Source organism: Biomphalaria glabrata, chromosome 13 (assembly GCF_947242115.1).
Source record: "Biomphalaria glabrata chromosome 13, xgBioGlab47.1, whole genome shotgun sequence".
NCBI classification, from domain to species: Eukaryota; Metazoa; Mollusca; class Gastropoda; family Planorbidae; genus Biomphalaria; species Biomphalaria glabrata.
This window is the reverse complement of record NC_074723.1, coordinates 18,023,826-18,043,923: the sequence shown is the minus strand read 5'-3', so window position 1 is coordinate 18,043,923 and position 20,098 is coordinate 18,023,826. Positions and strand designations below refer to the sequence as shown.

The 20,098-nt window shown below is 35.9% G+C and overlaps 1 protein-coding gene across 2 annotated transcripts in view; it reads right to left on the bottom strand.

Moving 5' to 3' along the window:
• The window catches only part of LOC106077562 (echinoderm microtubule-associated protein-like CG42247), a 93,368-nt gene extending 73,924 nt beyond the window's left edge, over positions 1–19,444 (bottom strand). For both annotated transcript variants that reach the window (XM_056008087.1, XM_056008088.1), the window contains exons 1-2: positions 19,171–19,444; positions 5,621–6,244 (exon numbers count right to left, since the gene is read on the bottom strand). In XM_056008087.1, the coding sequence (XP_055864062.1) occupies positions 5,621–5,713 (93 nt within the window). In that variant the 5' untranslated portion in view covers positions 5,714–6,244; positions 19,171–19,444. The remainder of the gene's footprint in view (positions 1–5,620; positions 6,245–19,170) is intronic.
• Positions 19,445–20,098: the final 654 nt, after the last annotated feature.

Genomic DNA, 20,098 nt, shown 5'->3' with positions numbered 1-20,098 from the left:
TGACGGTGGGAAGAGGTTAGCGGTTGGTTGTGAATGATGCAACATAAGTGGCATTGTCATCACTTAGTCTTAGTTAAGACAGACCAATCCAGACTGGACGTTTGTGTTATTGTAATAAGTCAGATTTTGTTTTAAAATATTATTAATAAGTCTACTACATTAATTTCATTTTTCACAAATTAATTTTGTTTATATTATTATTTTTTTTAAAGTTATATTTAGTATTGTTCACAGGGAAATTATTCAAGCTATTTGAAGTTTTATTAGTTAAGATATATTACACCTACAAAGGTTTAGTTGTCTACCAGCAGTCTGGTGCTACAACACAACGACCAGCTATAACACTTATATAAAGTATATTGTTACAGACTTATTCTAGCAGTCCACTAAATGATTTCTACATAAGACGGTCTCAAAATGTTCCTGAACGTCTATTTATTTCAACTTTTTTTTTATTGAATACATTCGTGAATTACAGCTAACATAGTTTTTTTAAATTTATATTTAAAAAAAAACATACTTTTCATAGTGTGACCAATTAGCTAGTAATTGTTTTACCAAATCTATACACAAACTGTGAATTAGCTAGGTCATTTGATAGAGCACTTTTTGAAATCCCTGTCCAGATTCCACTCATGAATTTTCAAGCTTATAAGAGGAATTGTAAAAAAAAGCTATATCAACTCACTCTGTCCGTCTGTCTGTCTGGTAAAAAGTTTTTACACGTTATTTCTCCCACACCCAATCTTGTATTAAAATGAAATTGTGCACAATTATTTCTTTTACCTGACAACAAAGAATCCATTTTTAAAAATTAACCAATTAGTTAATTGACTATTGGTTATAAGTTATTTTGTTTGGTATGTTGAACAAATAAATCGTACTTGACAGATGTGGTGGTATAAGTTGAATTAGTTCCCCTGAGTTCCTGAGCCCTGATTGAACTTTATTTTTTTGTGCATTTAAAAAACGATCATGTAAACATTCACAAAGATACAAACTTCTTTTTTCTCACTTTCACAACTGGTCCAGACAAGTGATAGGACCATAGCGCATCGAGAAAGCTAAAAGCGAAGCAAAAACAATTAATAATAAAAATATTTTTAAATATTTCTATCGCACAGATTTATATATCTAGCTGGTGCAGTTACACTTAATATAAGCTTTGGGGGGGGGGGGGGGTTTAAGTAATTTTTTTTTGTTTTTCTTGTTTTGTATATAACTTTTTGGATTGAAGATTTTTTTCTTTTCTCTCTGATGTCCTTATTGAGTGCACTGACTGTAGAGTGACTATAGAGCGTAACGCGTGTTGTTGTATCAAATGCTTTATGAAAGTTTTATTTAGCCCACCATGAGACTTCTTAAATGTGTGTGGCCAGCCAAGTTTTTGCCAATCTCAGGTCCACAAGAAGGAAAGCGGTACAACTGCTTGTTATTACTTCCTGATTGACGAGCGATCTTATCACTTCATTTACCAATGAATATTACTCGCAATGTGGACAGTGTAGGAGTAGAGTTGGTACATGTAGTTAGTCAAGAATCGATAGAATGTTAGTGCGAAATCTCAGAAAGAGAGAGCGGGAAAGAGTAAAAAATAATTAGATAGGTCTATAATACATTGTTTCAAATAATACTGAAATACTTTCAGTAGAGTAGAGATTTTGTTGACTATGTGTGCATGTTTCGGGTGTTCCTTCAGAATTGAAGATTATTATTACACCCAAGCCCAAATCTCTCGTAGCACGGCAAGAGAAAACGGCGCACAGAGTTCGAATCCTGGACTTTAAAGACGACAGTTCAAAGACGTACCACACGTTCAGGCAGCCATCCCTGCTAATGTGTAGGCTTAGCTTAAGAGGTTTAAAATGTGTGTGTGTGTTTTGGAAAAGTACGGAGGGGTCGGTGGGCTTCAAAAGTGCAACAAGAGTTTGGCTATGATGAAAGAAATCTATTCAACTAATATCGAAGCGAAGAGCCCCTTGTGTCCATCTAACAAGAGCCCCTTGTGTCCATCTAACAAGAGCGCCTCGAGTCCATCTAACAAGAGCCCCTTGTGTCCATCTAACAAGAGCCCCTTGTGTCCATCTAACAAGAGCCCCTCGTGTCCATCTAACAAGAGCCCCTCGTGTCCATCTAACAAGAGCCCCTTGTGTCCATCTAACAAGAGCCCCTCGTGTCCATCTAACAAGAGCCCCTTGTGTCCATCTAACAAGAGCCCCTTGTGTCCATCTAACAAGAGCCTCTTGTGTCCATCTAACAAGAGCCCCTTGTGTCCATCTAATAAGAGCCCCTCGTGTCCATCTAACAAGAGCCCCTCGTGTCCATCTAACAAAAGCCCCTCGTGTCCGTCTAACAAGAGCCCTTCGTGTCCATCTAACAAGAGCCCCTCGTGTCCAACAAGAGCCCCTCGTGTCCATCTAACAAGAGCCCCTCGTGTCCAACAAGAGCCCCTCGTGTCCATCTAACAAGAGACCCTCGTGTCCATCTAACAAGAGCCCCTCGTGTCCAACAAGAGCCCCTCGTGTCCATCTAACAAGAGCCCCTCGTGTCCAACAAGAGCCCCTTGTGTCCATCTAACAAGAGCCCCTCGTGTCCATCTAACAAGAGCCCCTCGTGTCCAACAAGAGCCCCTTGTGTCCATCTAACAAGAACCCCTCGTGTCCATCTAACAAAAGCCCCTCGTGTCCATCTAACAAAAGCCCCTCGTGTCCATCTAACAAGAGGGCCGCCTTTTGCGTTATTAAAACTGTTTCTAACCCTCTTTAAACAAATTTCCTAAGGCCAAAGTTTTATCTCCCTTGCCTGAAAGATGAATTGTACGTTTTCTCTTCTAGTACTTTCTTCAAACTGATCCTGAGTTGTAAGAAATCGATCATCGATCAAAACCCTCATTTCTCACAAATATATTAATGGTGTTTGATTGTCCAATATCTTAATTAAGCATTTTGATTGATCTTAGTGCCGAGGACCTATGAACTGAGAAGATTGAAATAGGCCATTACTATTTGCTCATTTAAAAAAGAAGTTTTATCCCATTAAACAATTTTACGTTTCTGATTGTTTTTTTTTTATGGCGCTTTCCATTCAAACGTAAACATAGTGGAGTGGAGATCGAATATTACCAACTCCAGTAAAGACAAAATTCCAAATAGTAAATGGATGCTTGGTCACGGACGTATTTTGCACCACTGACCTATAAATCCTGCACGTGACTCCACAATGAAGTAGAACTGTTGTTATAGTGATTTGAATATTTAATCTTAACAGCGTTAACGGCCTTGACCTGTGTTCCAAACTTCATTCATTAGTTTGTTGTCAATCAAAGTTCAAAATCAACATTAGCACAATTTTACGGAGTTCATTCTGAGCACAATATGATTTTTTTTTTCACTCTGAGAAAAGAGTTATATAGGCTACAAGTGTGTTCAATTCAAGAGATAGGATTCGGAAACAGCATAAACTAACACAAAGTGAGAATGGATTAAATTAGATTTAGAATTGGATAGAGAGTACAATAGATATGAAACATTGCAACGCAGGAACTGTGACAAAATCTGCCTCTCCAGAATTGATCTGTTTCAAACATAACTCTGGAGTAGAGAGGCAACAGGGCTAGAGGGTCAAAACCTCTCTTAGCGCCGTGGCAAGAAACTGCTTATCGGCTTAATGATATATATATATATGTATATATAGTTCGTCCATCGTGGTTCGATGATGACCCCTTTAGTCATTCAGGGGGCTGAGGACTTTGCACTGGGGTTTAAAGGGAAACTCCGATAGTTTTTCAAATTTTAGTTATTGACATATTTAAATTCTGCGTAAAAAGTTGTAATAGTAAACATTATATCATTTTTTATTTAAATGCTCGGAAAATTTTATATTTAATAAATTAGACAGAAAATTCTCCACGCCCCCAAAAAAACGGGGTTCTGCGAGATGTTTTTAGTTTTTAAAAACGTGACGTCACGAAGGTGCTGGCTAAATATAGATCTAAACCTATATAACAGATAAACTCTCTAGTCTAGATCTAGACCTATCGGATCGCATTTATTGTTACGCTTCACAAATAGATCTAGTCTCCACGTTGATTTATAATCGGTCATTGTTTATAAACCTCTATTTCTACTTGAAGAAAATTAAATATTGTTCTTCAGCTTGTTGCAGTAGTTCCAATCACAAAGATAAAATCAGCAAGTATGCTGATACAGAAATTAGTGTCTCTTTTCAATTTTCATTTGTTTCCAAGAGATGAAGTTTTAAAGGGAAAATGGGGAAAATTTATTCGCCTGAAGAGCAAATATTTTACAAAGGCATTAGCTAATTCCTGTTTATGCTCAAACCATTTTGAGAGAAGCTGTTTCAGCAACTTCACTGCTGTGGAAATGGGATTTAAAAAAAAAATTGAAGTTAATACCAGGTGCAGTACCAACAATACATTGGATTTCCAGGCCAAAGAATTCAATTAATGATACTACTGAGACATTTTAAACAACTGAAGTTCATAAATATAAATGAAATCAGATTTGTGAGCTAGAAATTTACTACGAATACTAGATCTACTATTAAATTTCTTATTTAATAAGTAGATCTATCGTCTACGAAACTCAATTCCAACTTTTTAACTTTTGACATTGGGGGTGTGTCTCGCCGGCTGAGCCAGCGTCAAGCTCTCTCATCACTTTTTCCATGTCAACCAATGTTAGGTCGAAACAGCACAAAAAAATCATAATTTTCTTACGGTCAAACATACAGTCATAATTTATACACCATTAGAAATTTCTTTTAAAGTATTTTAATGATGTAATAACGAAAAATTTTTTTTTTATCAAAGATAATTTCTTTTTCGCCTCCCTATCAATGAGTATCAATAGGATTTGAGTGCACCGTCGTGACGTCACACAGAAATTCAGTGAAAATCTGACTGTTTTGGATGCGCAGAAAAATTATGTCACAAAAACATCAATTACTAAGTTATTCTTGCAAATAAAAAAAAAAGAATAATATATTCATTATCTATAAATCAAAACACATATTATATCAAAAATTGTCAAAACCATCGGAGTTACCCTTTAATGCTATCTTCTACTAAGCTACTTGAATCAACATCGCTGAATCATCCATTGTATCAAGAGTCAGTAGAAACCATACATAATTTATCTAGAATATCATAGCTTGGAATGCATTTCCTTGACAAGATGGCTAACAAAATAAATTGATGGAGTATTGGTCTTAGAAAAAAAAAGTTCTTTGGTGTGACAGGGTAATTTTTCTGCTTTGTTTGTTGAACATTTTTCAGATGTTCAGAATTAAAGATTATAACATCCTAGCACAAACCTCCACTGGGCGGCGGATGGGGGGCTGCGGTGGTTAGGGTTATAGCCCGGAGCTCGGAACCATCAAGACCCTCTACTACACGACAACGCAGCTATCCATCATTACGTACGTTTAACAAATGAATTGCTTCCTTTAAAAACTATTTCAATCAGAGTAGAAATTAAATCCAACAAAGTCAAAGATCGCTAAATGAAAAATCAATTTCTAAATTAGAAAATAATATAACCAAAAAAAGATTTGAAAGAAAGCAAACGCTTAAAAGTATAAAAGTAAAAAAAAAACGTACAATCTCAGGCTTGCCGTCTGCTGATTTCTCTGTCTCCATCATGATCTTGATAAAACTCTGAACCATGAGTTCTTCCAGCTGCCTGTCGTCCATCTTCGTGTAGACACATGTGGATATAATGTCATCGAGCAAACAGACGCTTTACAAATCTTTGATTCTTCTTCTGAGTGACACGTGAAACTTTGGTCGAGTTAGAAAATAATACAACGAAATTTAGCCATTTCAACAGCTATCTTAAAATATGATTTTTTTTTTTCAGATAATCATTGAATGACGGAACACGTAATACTTCCAAACAGCACTGAATGATGTTGTTGTTGTTGTTGTTTTTTTGGCATTTCAAAATATCAACCGATGGTAGAAAATCTGGCAAATCGAACGCAAAAAAAGAATATGTGATATTTTTTTTACGACTGCGTTGATTCCAAAGTTTGACTTATCCATAAATGACCTTTGATCTTTCTCTACAACAATTGAAGTTTGAATGTGTTAATGTCGAAGAATACACATTTTTGAGAACCAAATGTTAAATTTTAATTCTGTATTGGAGAGTCCTTGTTGTTGAATCCAAGAAAGTTCATGTTTCGGCTTAATTTCTTTCAGTGTTCCAGCATACTTTAGTTTCTGTATAAAAACAAAACATCAATTATTCATTGGTCTGAAAATATGTTTTAAAATGGATGAGTTTAAAAGTGCACTTATTGATCAGAAAAGAATAGCAACAACAAACATTGCTATGGCTACATTATTTCTCACCATCTGAGATGACATGTCATAAACAATGTCACATAAACAGTTATTTACTACGTCACATAAACAAATAGTCAAGGAAAAAAAGTAACAACCAAAATAGAAAAATCATTTTCTAAGAGGAAGAACTCCGTACTTTCAAACTATATATCTCAATACCTTGGAGGTTATTCCTTTATTCAATGTCAAACAAATAGTTAATTACCTATAAGTATTTGACTACTTGGTTAATTTTTTAATTGATTCATGTTTTGTTACGTACAATAAATATTTTTTTTAAGTTTCAACTTCATCCAAGAATGGGTGTGGGAGAAATAGCCTGAATGATTATTTAATGAGTCCAAACCTTACATCTTTAGCCATATGTGTAAATACCGAAGGATTAATTTCCCTTCTTGGTGTTAAACAGAATGTTTAATTATCGGTAATTAATTTACAATTCGTTTTTTTTAATTGATTCATGTCTTTTCTATGCACATGAATAATTGAGCTATGTTTTAAGAATAGGTTTGGTAAAAATAACGTGATTTTTTGATTTTTTAAATCTACACTATAGAACTAAACTTGGACATACAAATAAAGATTGATAGTCGATTAGAAATAGCAGTTGAATAGCTAGCATAGAAGCCTCGTGTTCAAATCTCAATGGAGTTTATCATTCCTATTCGAGATTCAATGACGCTCTAAAGTCCAACCCAATTCTGACTACCATTTTCTAGAAAAGAATAGAATTTAAAATAGGCTATCCACTGCGACACAGTTGTAAAACAATTAAACAAAGTCTATTGCAATGGGTATATTCATATTCATCTGTTATTAAAGATCTTGTAGAATTGATTCTTTCTGAACGAAGAGCTTGTCAACATCTTTTATTAAGTTGACTGCTCAAACACTGACCTTAATTACTATTGACCTCATTACAATAGCATGTGGACAAAAAAGAGTCAATGTTGACTGTAGAGCCAATAGACAAATAAATTGATGTAAAGCTTGTATTAACATTAATATATAACAAAACATCACATGAAGACTTTTGCGTTTGTGCAAACATATATGACAAGTGACATTTTCTTTGTTTTTCTATGTTAGTTAAGTAAACATCGCTCTCAGACTTTGCGATCTATAGGGCAGGAGATGTAAAGGTCATCTCTTTCTGTGGCCGATGGTTAACGAGGGTGTCATGTGGCCATCGCAACTACCAACAGCCTTTACTTTTACCAACTAATGACAGGTACCCATTAAAGCTTGGCGGACTCAGAGGCACCCTCAAGATCCCGAAATTAAAAATCCCAGTATTTACCAAGATTCATACCGGATCATCCGGTTCGGAAGCCAAGCGCTTTACCACTCAGCCACCGGGCCTCCTATTTAGGCATCTAACCAAAAGGGAAAAGTTTCTTCCCTGAGGCCTTAAATGAGAGATTGGCGCTTTACAGAACAATGAAATCAAGTAGATAAACATCAGTGAGTCAAGGTTCACATTGAACTATATCTTCATAATTATCAGTTCTTGGAATACATATGAATATCAACAATGTCATTATAATAACATTAATAAATTTCCGTATTCTGTGGTATCATGTTGTTACTCAGACTAACAATACAACAAAATCGGTAACACTGGGAACAAGGTCTCTTGCTCAAGCTAATCCAGCATCACATATCCCACAGAATGTACAACTGGATAAAGGAATACCTAAATATTAGAAAAGCCTTAGTTTGCATGCAAGGACAAAGAAGCCACACAGTGGGTATAAAAAATGGCGTCCCCCAAGGAGGAGTCCTATCCCCAACACTTTTCCTAATATTCATAAACGATCTAAATCAAAACCTACAAAAAAAAAAGTTAAAAGCAGCATGTATGCAGATGACCTTGCCTTAATTAGCACCGAAGAATATGTAGGAACATCGAAATTTCGATTACAAGATGCTCTTGATAAACTCAATAATTGGTCCAAAGACTGGGGTATGTCCATTAACACAAAAAAGACAACATATACCATATTCTCACTGTCAACAAAACAACAAACAATAAAATTAACATTAGATAAGGAAGCTTTAGAAAAAAATGACAGCCCTACTTATCTTGGAGTCACCTATGACCCGAGACTAACCTGGAAAAACCAAATAGATAAAACACAGAGTAAAGGCATCCAGAGACTATCCCTCTTGAAAAGATTAGCTGGCACAGATTGGGGAGCTAATCACAACATCCTGAAAAAGACCTATACCAGTTATGTAAGACCTGTACTAGAATATGGTGCCTCAGCATGGGGCTCAGCAGCCCAAATCAACCTAAGAAAAATAGACAAGGTTCAAAATATTGGTCTAAGGATAATGACAGGAGCAATCAAAACAACACCCATAAGAGCTATGGAGAAAACCGCTGCCCTGATCTCTCTGGATGAAAGAAGAGAAATAAAAATCCTTTCCCAATTCACTAAATTGGAAACCTTGGAGAGGCACCCACTCAGAACAAAAATCCACAAAACTGGCACAAAAAACCGTCTCAAAAGGACCAATTTCATACAGGAATCTCTAAACCTAAAAAAGAAACACCAACTTGAAAAAATTACTCTGGAATCCTCGATACACTATAATGAATCTCCACCCTGGGACGAAAGCCCTCTTCCTACTATAAGGGACCATATTGAAAACATAAAAAGAAAATCTGATTACAGACCAACAGAGCTCAAGAAAATAGTGAACTGTTTTCTACATAACAATTACCCTAGTAATCAGTGGATCAGAGTTTACACGGATGGCTCATCCCATAAAGCCACCACAAATGGAGGAGCTGGAATACTTATCGAATGGCCAGATGGAGGAAAACTAGAAAAATCCTTTGCAACTGGAGATCTCTCTGACAGTCACAGAGCAGAAAGGGAAGCACTAGCACTAGCTGCTACCATGCTAGCAAATCATCCAAGTTCCCCTCACAGTCAGATTGTCTTTCTAACAGACGCGAAAACAACCCTCCAAAGCTTGCAAAACTCTGATTCCCCTTATATTAAAAACCTCAGAACAGCACTTTCAAAGCTCAACAACAATAGCAAAAAAACTGTTATTCAATGGATACCAGCTCACATACAACTAGCAGGAAATGAGAAGGCTGACACACTCGCCAAGAGTGGGAGAACAAACTCACAAGTAAACTCTGCACTCTATCCAGAAGAAATGAAGAAATTAATTGTAGATAAAATAAATGAGAAATGGACGAGCTCCCATCCAAATCACAAGAAAGATGACGCTTACTATAAGCTATCCCGACAAGACCAACGTCTAATCTTTCGACTCAGGACCGGACACAACAGAATGCGACAACACATGTTCCGGAAGCTCAAAATTGGAACCAGTGAAATCTGCCCATGTGGAGTATCACCAGAAAATGCCGACCACGTCCTCCAAAACTGCTCTCTCTACCAAGAGGCCCGTATAAGACATTGGCCCCAAATCCTCCCAATAGAAAGAAAACTATATGGAGAGCTCCCTGATTTGGAAACCACTGCGCAGTTCATCTCATGTATTGGTCTAGTCATATGAACACTCCAACATAACAATGAGAACGATGAAGAAGAAGGTAACACTTTGGACATGAGCACGTCTCTTCTTCTTGTATCGACAGAGATAGCGTTGTTGTTGTTGATATTTTCTGATACTCAGGCCGAAAATATTGAAACTGCCTGAGTCGACCACTTCGGGGGCCGATTTTGAGTTTGTGCTATCACACAATCTCTGTAACCTTGTGTCTATTTGGTTTTGTGTGATCCTTGTCTTATGTCTCCTTTGTGATGGTAAAATGTAAACGTCCTCCTTTAGTGTTTGCGAACAAAGCCCTGTCAATGTTTTAGCATGTTCATAGCTGCAGTATTGTTAAGATTATCAAATACCAATGTAAATACTGAACTAGAACAACTAAGCTTGCGTGTAAGCCTACGTCTTTTTACCATAATGCACCGGCAGCGTCGCTTTCCCCCCGTCAACCCTAAGTGTGGAACAATCAATCATTACTACAATCTCGGCCAATGCAAAAAAAAAATGTTGTTCTCTCTGATATTTGATTTACATTTCAATCATAGCACTGAATTACTTGCATGTGAAACTCAAGGAAAGTCATTATTCAAGTTGAACTGAAATTATGCACAGTTACCCTTGACTAGTCATAGTATTGTTAACTGAGGAGTAATGATGATCCTCATTGATTTTTTTTCAACGTATTGTCTCTTTGGAATTTCTATTTCTGGTGAAGTTAAACAAGCTCAGTCTAGTAAAAAGTACAATGTACAAAAGAGTTTAGAGAATGATCTTTCACTGAAATAGAAATATTTAAATTGATAGATTAGTTCTAGTTAAACCACATAATTAATTGGTTGAATACAAGTCTTTTCGGTCCTAAAAATGCTGGAGCAATGTCTCACTCCTACATACAGTCAGTTAATGCTTATTTGATTCGTCCTTTAGAAAGACGTGCTCATTGTTTTATTCGACAATTAATAACTCGTGATCAAGTCCATTGTTTTCTAATCCTTATTTATATTAGACTTCCACGTTTTTCACTAGAAATATGTTTGTCTATATAATCTAATATATAATGTAGAATGTAAGGAGTATGTATGTATGTTCCGCATAGAAATCAAAACGTCTGACCAATCTTGATAAAACTTGGCATAAATGTTCCTTTGTGTATTTTTACTATCCCTCCTACAACCGGGAGGCCCTAAAAATAAAAATACCTAAATTTATCTCTATTAAAGAAAAAACTTTTTTTTTTACAGATCGGGTAAACCCGTTTTCACAGTATTTTATAATTCATATCAATATGTCGGCTAAACCGGTAAACCCATTTTCACACTGTACTTTCATTTTCGTGGCTAAATTTTTTTTTTTTAATTTTAAGGGAATATTCGCCATTTTTGACATAGATGTATCTAAAACCAATCCAATAGATGAGTAGTACCCAAACTAAGGCCCGCAGGTCGCGGGTCTTATCCCGATAGTCATAAATTAAAATTAATAGCACTGGAGAAAAGAGAATATGTGTGTGTGTGGGCCGATAGTCATAAATTAAAATTAATAGCACTAGAGAAAAGAGAATATGTGTGTGGGGGGGGGGCACTTCTTCGTAATTGTTGTGGAACTCAAGACCTATGGAAACGTGCCTCCATCTGTCTGTCTAAACAAACTTTTGTCTGGGAAAGATCCAAGCAGATATAAATTATTGCATCTCTATTACCGATGGCTCGTATCGCAAGAAGCTCGGGTTAAAAGCGAGGCCAAATGTTGAGCACACCGGGAAAACTCCCCCCATAAAAAAAAAAACGGCCGCCTTGAGAGACGTGTCTGGAAAGTGAAATGTTTATTGGGGCTTTTTTCCATCGCCGCCAATGCAATGGACACGATTAGGGTACCTTTATTTTTAAGTTTGAGTTCTGATCAAGTCAAGAAATACAATAGTTTATTGTTTAACTTGAGCAAAACAGCTTGCCACAAGGTATTACAATATTATGAAACCGTGTCGTAACAGCCCACTTTAATTATCAACTTATTTCAGATAAATTCACGTTTTGGATATATTATCTTATATCATCTTATATATTGTCTTATTGTAATATTACATTCAAACTAGATTATACAATAATTTGCTTCCTTGCTGCCTGATATTAAACTAAATGGCTGCCTGGTCGTGCGGTATGCGCGTCGGACTGTCGTTCTGTCTTATTGCTGGTCCCAAGTTCATCCCCCGTCGTCCTGCGGAAGATTTGACTAGGAAATAAATTATCTTCAACTCTGAAGAAACATCCGAAACATGTAAAATATTTTAAAACAAACATTGCTGGATGAATTGTCAAATTGGTTAATCATTGTGCTGCTCACATGATTCCCAAGTCAACTTTTGTTCGCTGAAATAAGCAAACACTACATTCATCTGATTCTGAACTACATCTATACTTTTTATTACTTACATATAGCATTTGAAAAATTACAAAAAATATCCTAGTAAATTTGGGTGCCAAAAAAAAAGTTAAACTCCAAACTAAGTGTCTTGGAGCGCGGAATTTTAGTGTATGCTTTTAATTAACACGGCAATTTATGCCATGAAGAAAATGGTCTTGCTTAAAAAGGTTTTGGAATTTCCACAGATGCCAGTACATCAAAGTAACTCAATCAAAGATGAAGGGAAATCGAAGCTTTCACTTTCTAGGTATCTCGAGGGAGATCAAGCCAGCATGTAACTATTGTTAAGCCGCTTTCTAAGCACCCGATTTCCAGAAATGGACTTGTAGTGTTATGGCAGAGTGGAATAGGAATTATAGATAAGAAAATGATTTTAAAAATTATATAACGTTTATACTTCATTCTCTACGTCGCTTGCATAGATCATTTTAAAAATTAGATGGTTCACTTTCGGAAAAGAAAAAAGTAGCCGTTGCATCAGAACTTTGAATGATCTAAAATATCATGATGTCCGATTTTCATTCTCTCTTCTAGTTTCTGAGATCTAAACGGGACGGACGGACAGACGGACGGACAGACAGACCACACAAAACTAATAGCGTTTTTTTCCCTTTCGGGGGCCGCTAAAAAGTAGTCTCAAATGAAATCTCTTCCGTCTGAGTTCATTGTTAGCCTACATCTACGTCACATGTAGGAGACAACAAATGTCAAGTTCTTGTCAGTCAATCCTACTGAACTATTCATGATATCACTACAATCGCTGAAGCACTACGGCCGATTGGGTTATTATGTTCACGACTCTTTCTGAATATTTAACTTTGGTGTTTGGACTCCCATTAGATCTACTAGGATGTGGTGATGGTTTGATCAATAACTAGTTCGCTCTTATTCAAAAAAAATCAACCGTGACTAATGACAAGTTCAGGAGCATGTCCTGGAGAAGGTTCATAAATATTCATTAGTCCTATAAAAACATAAAAAACTGTCAGGAGCGGACTGGCTATATGGGTATTCGGGCAAGTGTTCGGTGGGCCGGTAGGGCCACCAAAAGGGCTGCATGAATGCCAGAAAAAAAAAATTAGATTTATAATATTCTCTTTAAGAGTAAAAAAAAATTGAGCATCGTGATTTAAAAAACAAACATCTTTTACGCTTGTAAATCTAATACTAATCTAAAGCATTGCATATTCGTATATAGTGCTTCTAGTAGACGTCAATTCCGTTTACACACTAAACTTGTCTAAATGAAAAACAAGAAGCTTAAGCCTTTAATTCTAATAGAGATCGACGTTAGTGTAACTATATTGTAATGAATCTATAAAGGGACCAACAACGTTCCAAGTCCTATAGATGACATGTCCAGTCACATACGAGTTCTTATGTTTAGTTCGAGTTGTCGCATGATCTTGAGTTGGCCCCGCTACGAAGTCCTTCACAAATCACAATTATTATCTTGAACAGTGTAGAAATATGTTTATTGGAATCAAAATGTAAACGAATCAAAAAGAAGGAGCAGAAAATAAGATAAAAAGCAACTATTGCAGGAATCCTGTGCAAAGACAAAGTAGTAAAATTATTAATGTTTTCTCACAAGCTCTTGAGATTCACCTACCTTATAATGACACTTTTATGAATGAACAGGCTCAACGCCTTAAGACGGCAAAGATATACATATAAGTCGAAATACAAAGAGGCTTTGCTAAAATATAAAACAATTTTGACAGAATTTGTTAACTGAACTGAACTTGTAGACTTTAATTTTCTATTGTGTGTATAGCCAGCTCTAAAATGCAGACAGACAAACTAGGTTTCCAAGTTATTGATAAAGCAGTTAGTATATGACCCTGTCAATAAAGTCACCTTTCAGACCTTGCGTTAAAGTCATCTGTTTCTTTGGCCAATGTGTAACAAGCAGGGTGTCATGTGTCCAGCACAACGACCAATTGTATTTACTTTCTTCAAGTACCCGTTAGAGATAGGTGGACTGAGGAGCGCCCAAGAAATCAAGAAATTCAAAATCCCATTCTTCATCGAGAATCGAACCCAGGACGCCAGGTTTCTAACGCTTAACCACTCAGTCACCGCTCCCCATGACCTTGTGAGATGGGCAGTTAAATAATGGAGGATGAAGAGTTGTATTTGTAAATTTAAGTCCATATGCCTGATAAAATAGCGAGGAGTGAACCTGAATCATAAACAATGTGTTCGTTGGTGGAGGATCTTCAGATGCCTTGAAAGTGAATGCCAAGTACAGGTGTATGTTAATGTATACGGTAGTAAGAATTTGTTCCAATTTAGAGATTCCCCATTTCGAGTGTTATACTTTATTCATTTAGAAATAGAGCTTCTCTGGTAGTTTCAAAATAATCTAATAAATTATTCATATAGCTAACTACTTTCGATACATTATTAAACTGTACACATTGATTTTGAGGATATGCCATCATATGGCATACAATTTGTGGGCCGGATCGTATAGAAATGCCTGGGCCGATTTAGACACACAGTCCGTCCCTGATTTAAACTGTTGTGTAACTTGAAGAGAACAAAAATAAACAATAAGAGAAATTAGAAATAATGAATAGCAAGGGAGAGAAAGTATAATAATGAATAGCATTTAAAACCAGTCTGGAAATCTTTCCACATTTCTAAGAAAACAAAAATAAGAATATTTAACTGTCGTTTCTAGGTATTCCAAATTTATGGGTCTGAAACATGGAGAACAAGACCTTCATCAACAGATATTTGAGAAAATTCTTGAAAATACACTGGTATGACAAAGTAGAAAACACCAAGCTCTGAGAGATATACGAACAGAGAACTAGAGAGGTGAAGATCTTTGAAAGAAAGTGGGGATGGATTGACCACACCCTGAGAAAAGATGCCAACAACAGAGAGGAACCGCCAGGGCACAAGACGCAGAGGAAGACCAAAAAAAAACAACAAAAGACCTGCGACGCAGTGTACTGGATGAAGCTGAGAGGACTGTAAAGAGCTGGGAAGACATTACAAGACTAGCAAGAGACCGTGGCGAGTGGCTTGTTTTTACAGAGGCCGTATTGTCCTTGTGGATCACAAAGGACAGATGATCTTGATGATGATGATGATGATAATGATGATGATGATAGTTATGCTAAATGCATCATGATTATGAAGCTGCATTGGACAATGTTTGTCTTGGACACAATTATTTCTTCACTGTTTTTAGTCCACTGATTTTTAATGACTTTATTTGTAGTTAATACTGTCCACACACTGGTCCCAATAGAAACTGACCAAAGAGCTTAAACAAGCAAAACAAAAACAAAAAACTTTAAAAAAAAAACAAAGCTTATCGAAGGGAAAGAACCGCTAATTACTGCCATTTATCTTAAAATGGCAGGGTTTAGTTCCCTTTCTGCATATAAAACAAATTTAATTAATTCGTACTAATTAATTACCTAATTGGTTAATTTTTGGATTGATTCGTGTATTGTCAACAAATATGAATAAATTAATAATTATGCACAATTTCAACTTGATCTGAGAATGAGAAGTGGGAGAAAAAAAACGTGTCAAAACGTAATAAGGGGATTAAATCCATAAATACATTCACATCTCTCATTTAGTAGCAGTTTCGATATCAAACAAAATAATTAATCATCAATAGTTTATTAACTAATTGTTTAATTTTTTTATTGATTCGTGTCTTGTCAGGTACAATGAATAATTGTGCAAAGTTTTAACTTGATTTGAGAATTGGAAATGGGAGAAAAAATATGTTCAAACTTTTTACCAGACAGACAGAGTCAGTTGATATAAGCTTTGTAAAAAATATATGTAGATAATATTAAATATACTAGTTTTCTAACCCTCTGGACCCTCATTGCAGTTACCTCCTAATTCCCTGAGCTCCTACTGCCATTCTCAGGTAAGGTGTGTTAGACCGATATATTGGACTGGCCGATTCAAAAAAATATGTTCTTGTTCCTAATGAAATTATTCGATTATATACTTCAGCCATTTTGATCTATTATCTATATTTCTCTTTCCGCTATGGTAAGACATTTCCTCACAGCATTTATCTACATAGTATATGAGCGCAACGCAATAGTCAAATATTAATCTCTTTATACAAGATAATTCTCTGTAAGCCTGTGTCTAATTCATTTCATTATAAACCTACTTGTATTTTGAGAAATGTTTTTGTAAGGTTAAAAAAAATGACTGATTTATCATTTTAAAATGGAAATTTAGATTTATAGCAATCATTGCCTTCGGAACAGAACCAAAGAACCAAATAAATTTCATACCTGATGATCTTTATTCATATTACTCGACTGGGGCATAGAAAGCTTATTGATTTAGTGTGTCAACAGGGGAATAACTCTTTTAAATGTTTTAAAGCCAATGTTAAAGCAAGTTTTTCGGGCCGTTTTTTTTTTTTTATATAACTTCTTTCCTATTTTTTACACACTGAGTTACTAGCATAATTTAATATCACAGGCGAAATGAGATCTGCCGAGCTAACCAAATTACTAATAACATCTGGATATTTATATTCTTAATTTCGAATAGTTTCTAGGTTTCATTAATATAGTATGACGTGGTAATCATGAACGAAGTTTCCTCCATTCTCTTGAAGAGTATATCATTTCTTTTCTAATAATGGACCTCATTCACCAATCGTAATCAAACAACATTTAGCCACGTGATTCTATCTCTTCTATACAAATTACGTAATACACAATGGCTATCGTGTGACAGTTTTTTTTCCGTTGTTTTATCAGTATTATCACCTGGCTAAATGTTTGTTTACGATTGGTGAATGAGGTCCATTATAAAAACAGAAGATTAGCAGATATATGCTATGACTAATTCCTCTTTGACCCCATTAAACTTGATACTTAATTAATCAGACCATTATATATGGGATGCATTTATTTTGTTCCTAGTAACCAACTGGTCATCGGGCGTAGCCGGTGTTTACTGCTAGAACCACATATTGAAAAACAATTTCAATTTAGATCTTAGCTTCAAAATACAGCCTTATGTGTATTCATCTACAGGACGGTGCTGATAGTAAAAGTTTAGTCATAAAAATTTAGTAATTTACATATGGTTATTTATCACAAAAATGAAACTTCGCGAATTTTAGGCAGTAAAAAAAAAACGGTGTGGAAAATAGAAACCAGCAGTTTAGAAACAAGGGAATGATATCAATATAGCTGTCTGTTGCTTTGAGAAACTACACTGTCGTTCAGTTTTCTGGTAGCAATTCTAGTCTAGTAAACAGTTAACTCTATCAGTTATAAAATTCAGAGTTAAAATATAAGCATCTGTAATGTTAGTCACGTTATTAAAAGAATCATTACTCATGCTGTGTAGTCCTACATATTCATCTCGAAAATTCAAAATTTGGTCTTTCACCAAAAAAAGGTTATTTGTTTGTATGTTATCTTATCATTTGTCACAAATACAGGCGTTACCCTTGAATAGAATATTAGTACGTCCTACGCGCATCCCTAGGGCCAATCTAGTCATGCATATTAATCAATGACTTAAACTCTGCTATGTTTTCCTGGCTGATTCAGGCAACCCACTCCATGCTCGAATGGCAATAGGGAAGAAGGAGCACTTGTACGATTTTGCCCTACCCTACCATATTGAATAAGAAATTTGCCTTTCCCTTTGTGTCCTTCGGAGGCGCGGTGGCTAAGAGGTAAAGCGCTTGGCTTCTGAACCGGTGGTTTCGGTTTCAAATCCTGGTAAAGACTGGGATTTTTAATTTCGGGATCTTTGGACGCATCTGAGTTCACCCAGCTCTAATGGGTACCTGACATTAGTTGGGGAAAAGTAAAGGTTGGTGGTTGTGTTCGCCACATGACACCCTCATTAACCGTAGGCCACAAAAACAGATGACTTTACATCATCTGCCCTATAGACCACAAGGTCTGAAAGAGGAACTTTTTTTGTGTCCTTCTGAGTATTTTATAAGGTTTTGTTTTTGTATTTCAAATTATTGTTCAGTGTTTTATGTATTATTGCTTCTCCTAGAGCTGATGAGGGCTCCAATCGGTCGTTAGTCATGAGCCCAAACGCAATGAATCCCAAGCGCATTGGTTGCTACGCCACCGGCTATGGCCCCAAATGTTCGTGGGCCCGTGTTCATTAAACCCCCTCGTGCTATGGATGCTACGCCACTGCTCCAATAGCTAACTTTGGTATTACATTATTAATCATATAGGTCCACACCTGTCATAGAACTGTAATACATTCACAATGTTTGTAGGCCTATATACTAATGTGCGCACGCCCATATACAAATACTCCAGCATTTGGCTGCTAATTATTTTTGCATCTTGAAATGATCCCCTAGCAGTAGTAACTAATGTCACGAGGCTAGCCTTTTCATTATGTTTATCAAATAGCCTTCTGTGTATATGTGTTATCATTGGAAACGGCATGACTCTTCAGTATTAAAGAAATGAAAGTTGAAATCAACGAAATATTCAGTCGATATGAATCTGAAAAACGTGTTATCTGCGTTAAAAACAGACTTAGATATCCAACATATTTCTATTACTACATAAATGATTTCACATCGCATGCAATACCAATAAAATGTACATAGTTAGGTTAGTATGTGTAAAAAAAATAAGTTTATAAATGGTCAATTCATTACTGACCACCAGTCGCTCTGACAAAAAGTCATTTCAAAAGGTATAATATATAATTTAAGGTTGGCCTATTATGTATTGTATGTTATTTTAAAAACACTAAACATAAATCTTTTATATACAATGTATGGCCTATATACTGGTAAAATTTAATTTTAATTAAATTTATTGTTTAAAAAAACCTACCGAAACAAATATCACTAATATAGTTAATGATTTATCCTGACTGTATTAAGGTCCGTATCATAGAACGATATATCTGAACTAAGAACTTATGGATCTTTTTTTTTTAAAGTCCTCAACACAGTATTCAAAATATAACACCCACCAACACTTCAGCACACACACACACACAGAAAATATCGGAACCTCCAAAGAGATTCAACTCTAGCGATCCAATAATAAAGAAATCGAAATAAAAAAAAAGTTTCATTGATCCTGCTGACAAAATGATCATCTCCGCCCCTCACCCCCCTTTCACCCAAGTAAATATCTTCCTATCAACTTCATTACACTGAGTGGAAAGTCGTTTGACTCAAAGGCTATTGATAAGAAGAGTACAGAGAGAAAGAAGGTTGGCCAGAGAAGAGGAGGGGGGCCCATTCCGAAACGTTGCTGGAGCAGATCTCTCAGGGTTTTGTTGTCTCTTGGAGAGAATGGTGGAGATCAAACTAGTTTAGCCATGTAGCGGCGGTAATACATTTAATTTGTATGTCGTAGGACTATAGCTTCCCTCCCTTTTCTCTTCACTAACAGTGAACAATATTTTGTAATATCTTTTATCGTTTTGATCATATTTGATCAGTTATTATTGTTAAGAGGGTTTATTGAAATGAAATCCACACTGCCTACCTCTAGTTCCAGGCTAGACACGTCAATAAATAGATCTCGTTTCAGAATAGGCAGTTGTCAGCCAAACGAATGTAGTTACCTCCAGTGTTTAAAATATCTCTAATAAATTCAAATTACAAAACTACCTTGATATATGAAAATCATCTGATCTAATCTCTCCCTTGACTTTCGTCGAAGGGGTGCTGTGCGTTTATAAACTAGAGATAAAACACTAAAGTGTGAAGGCTCAAATAGCCTACTTCTTTTGAGTAAGAAGGCATTC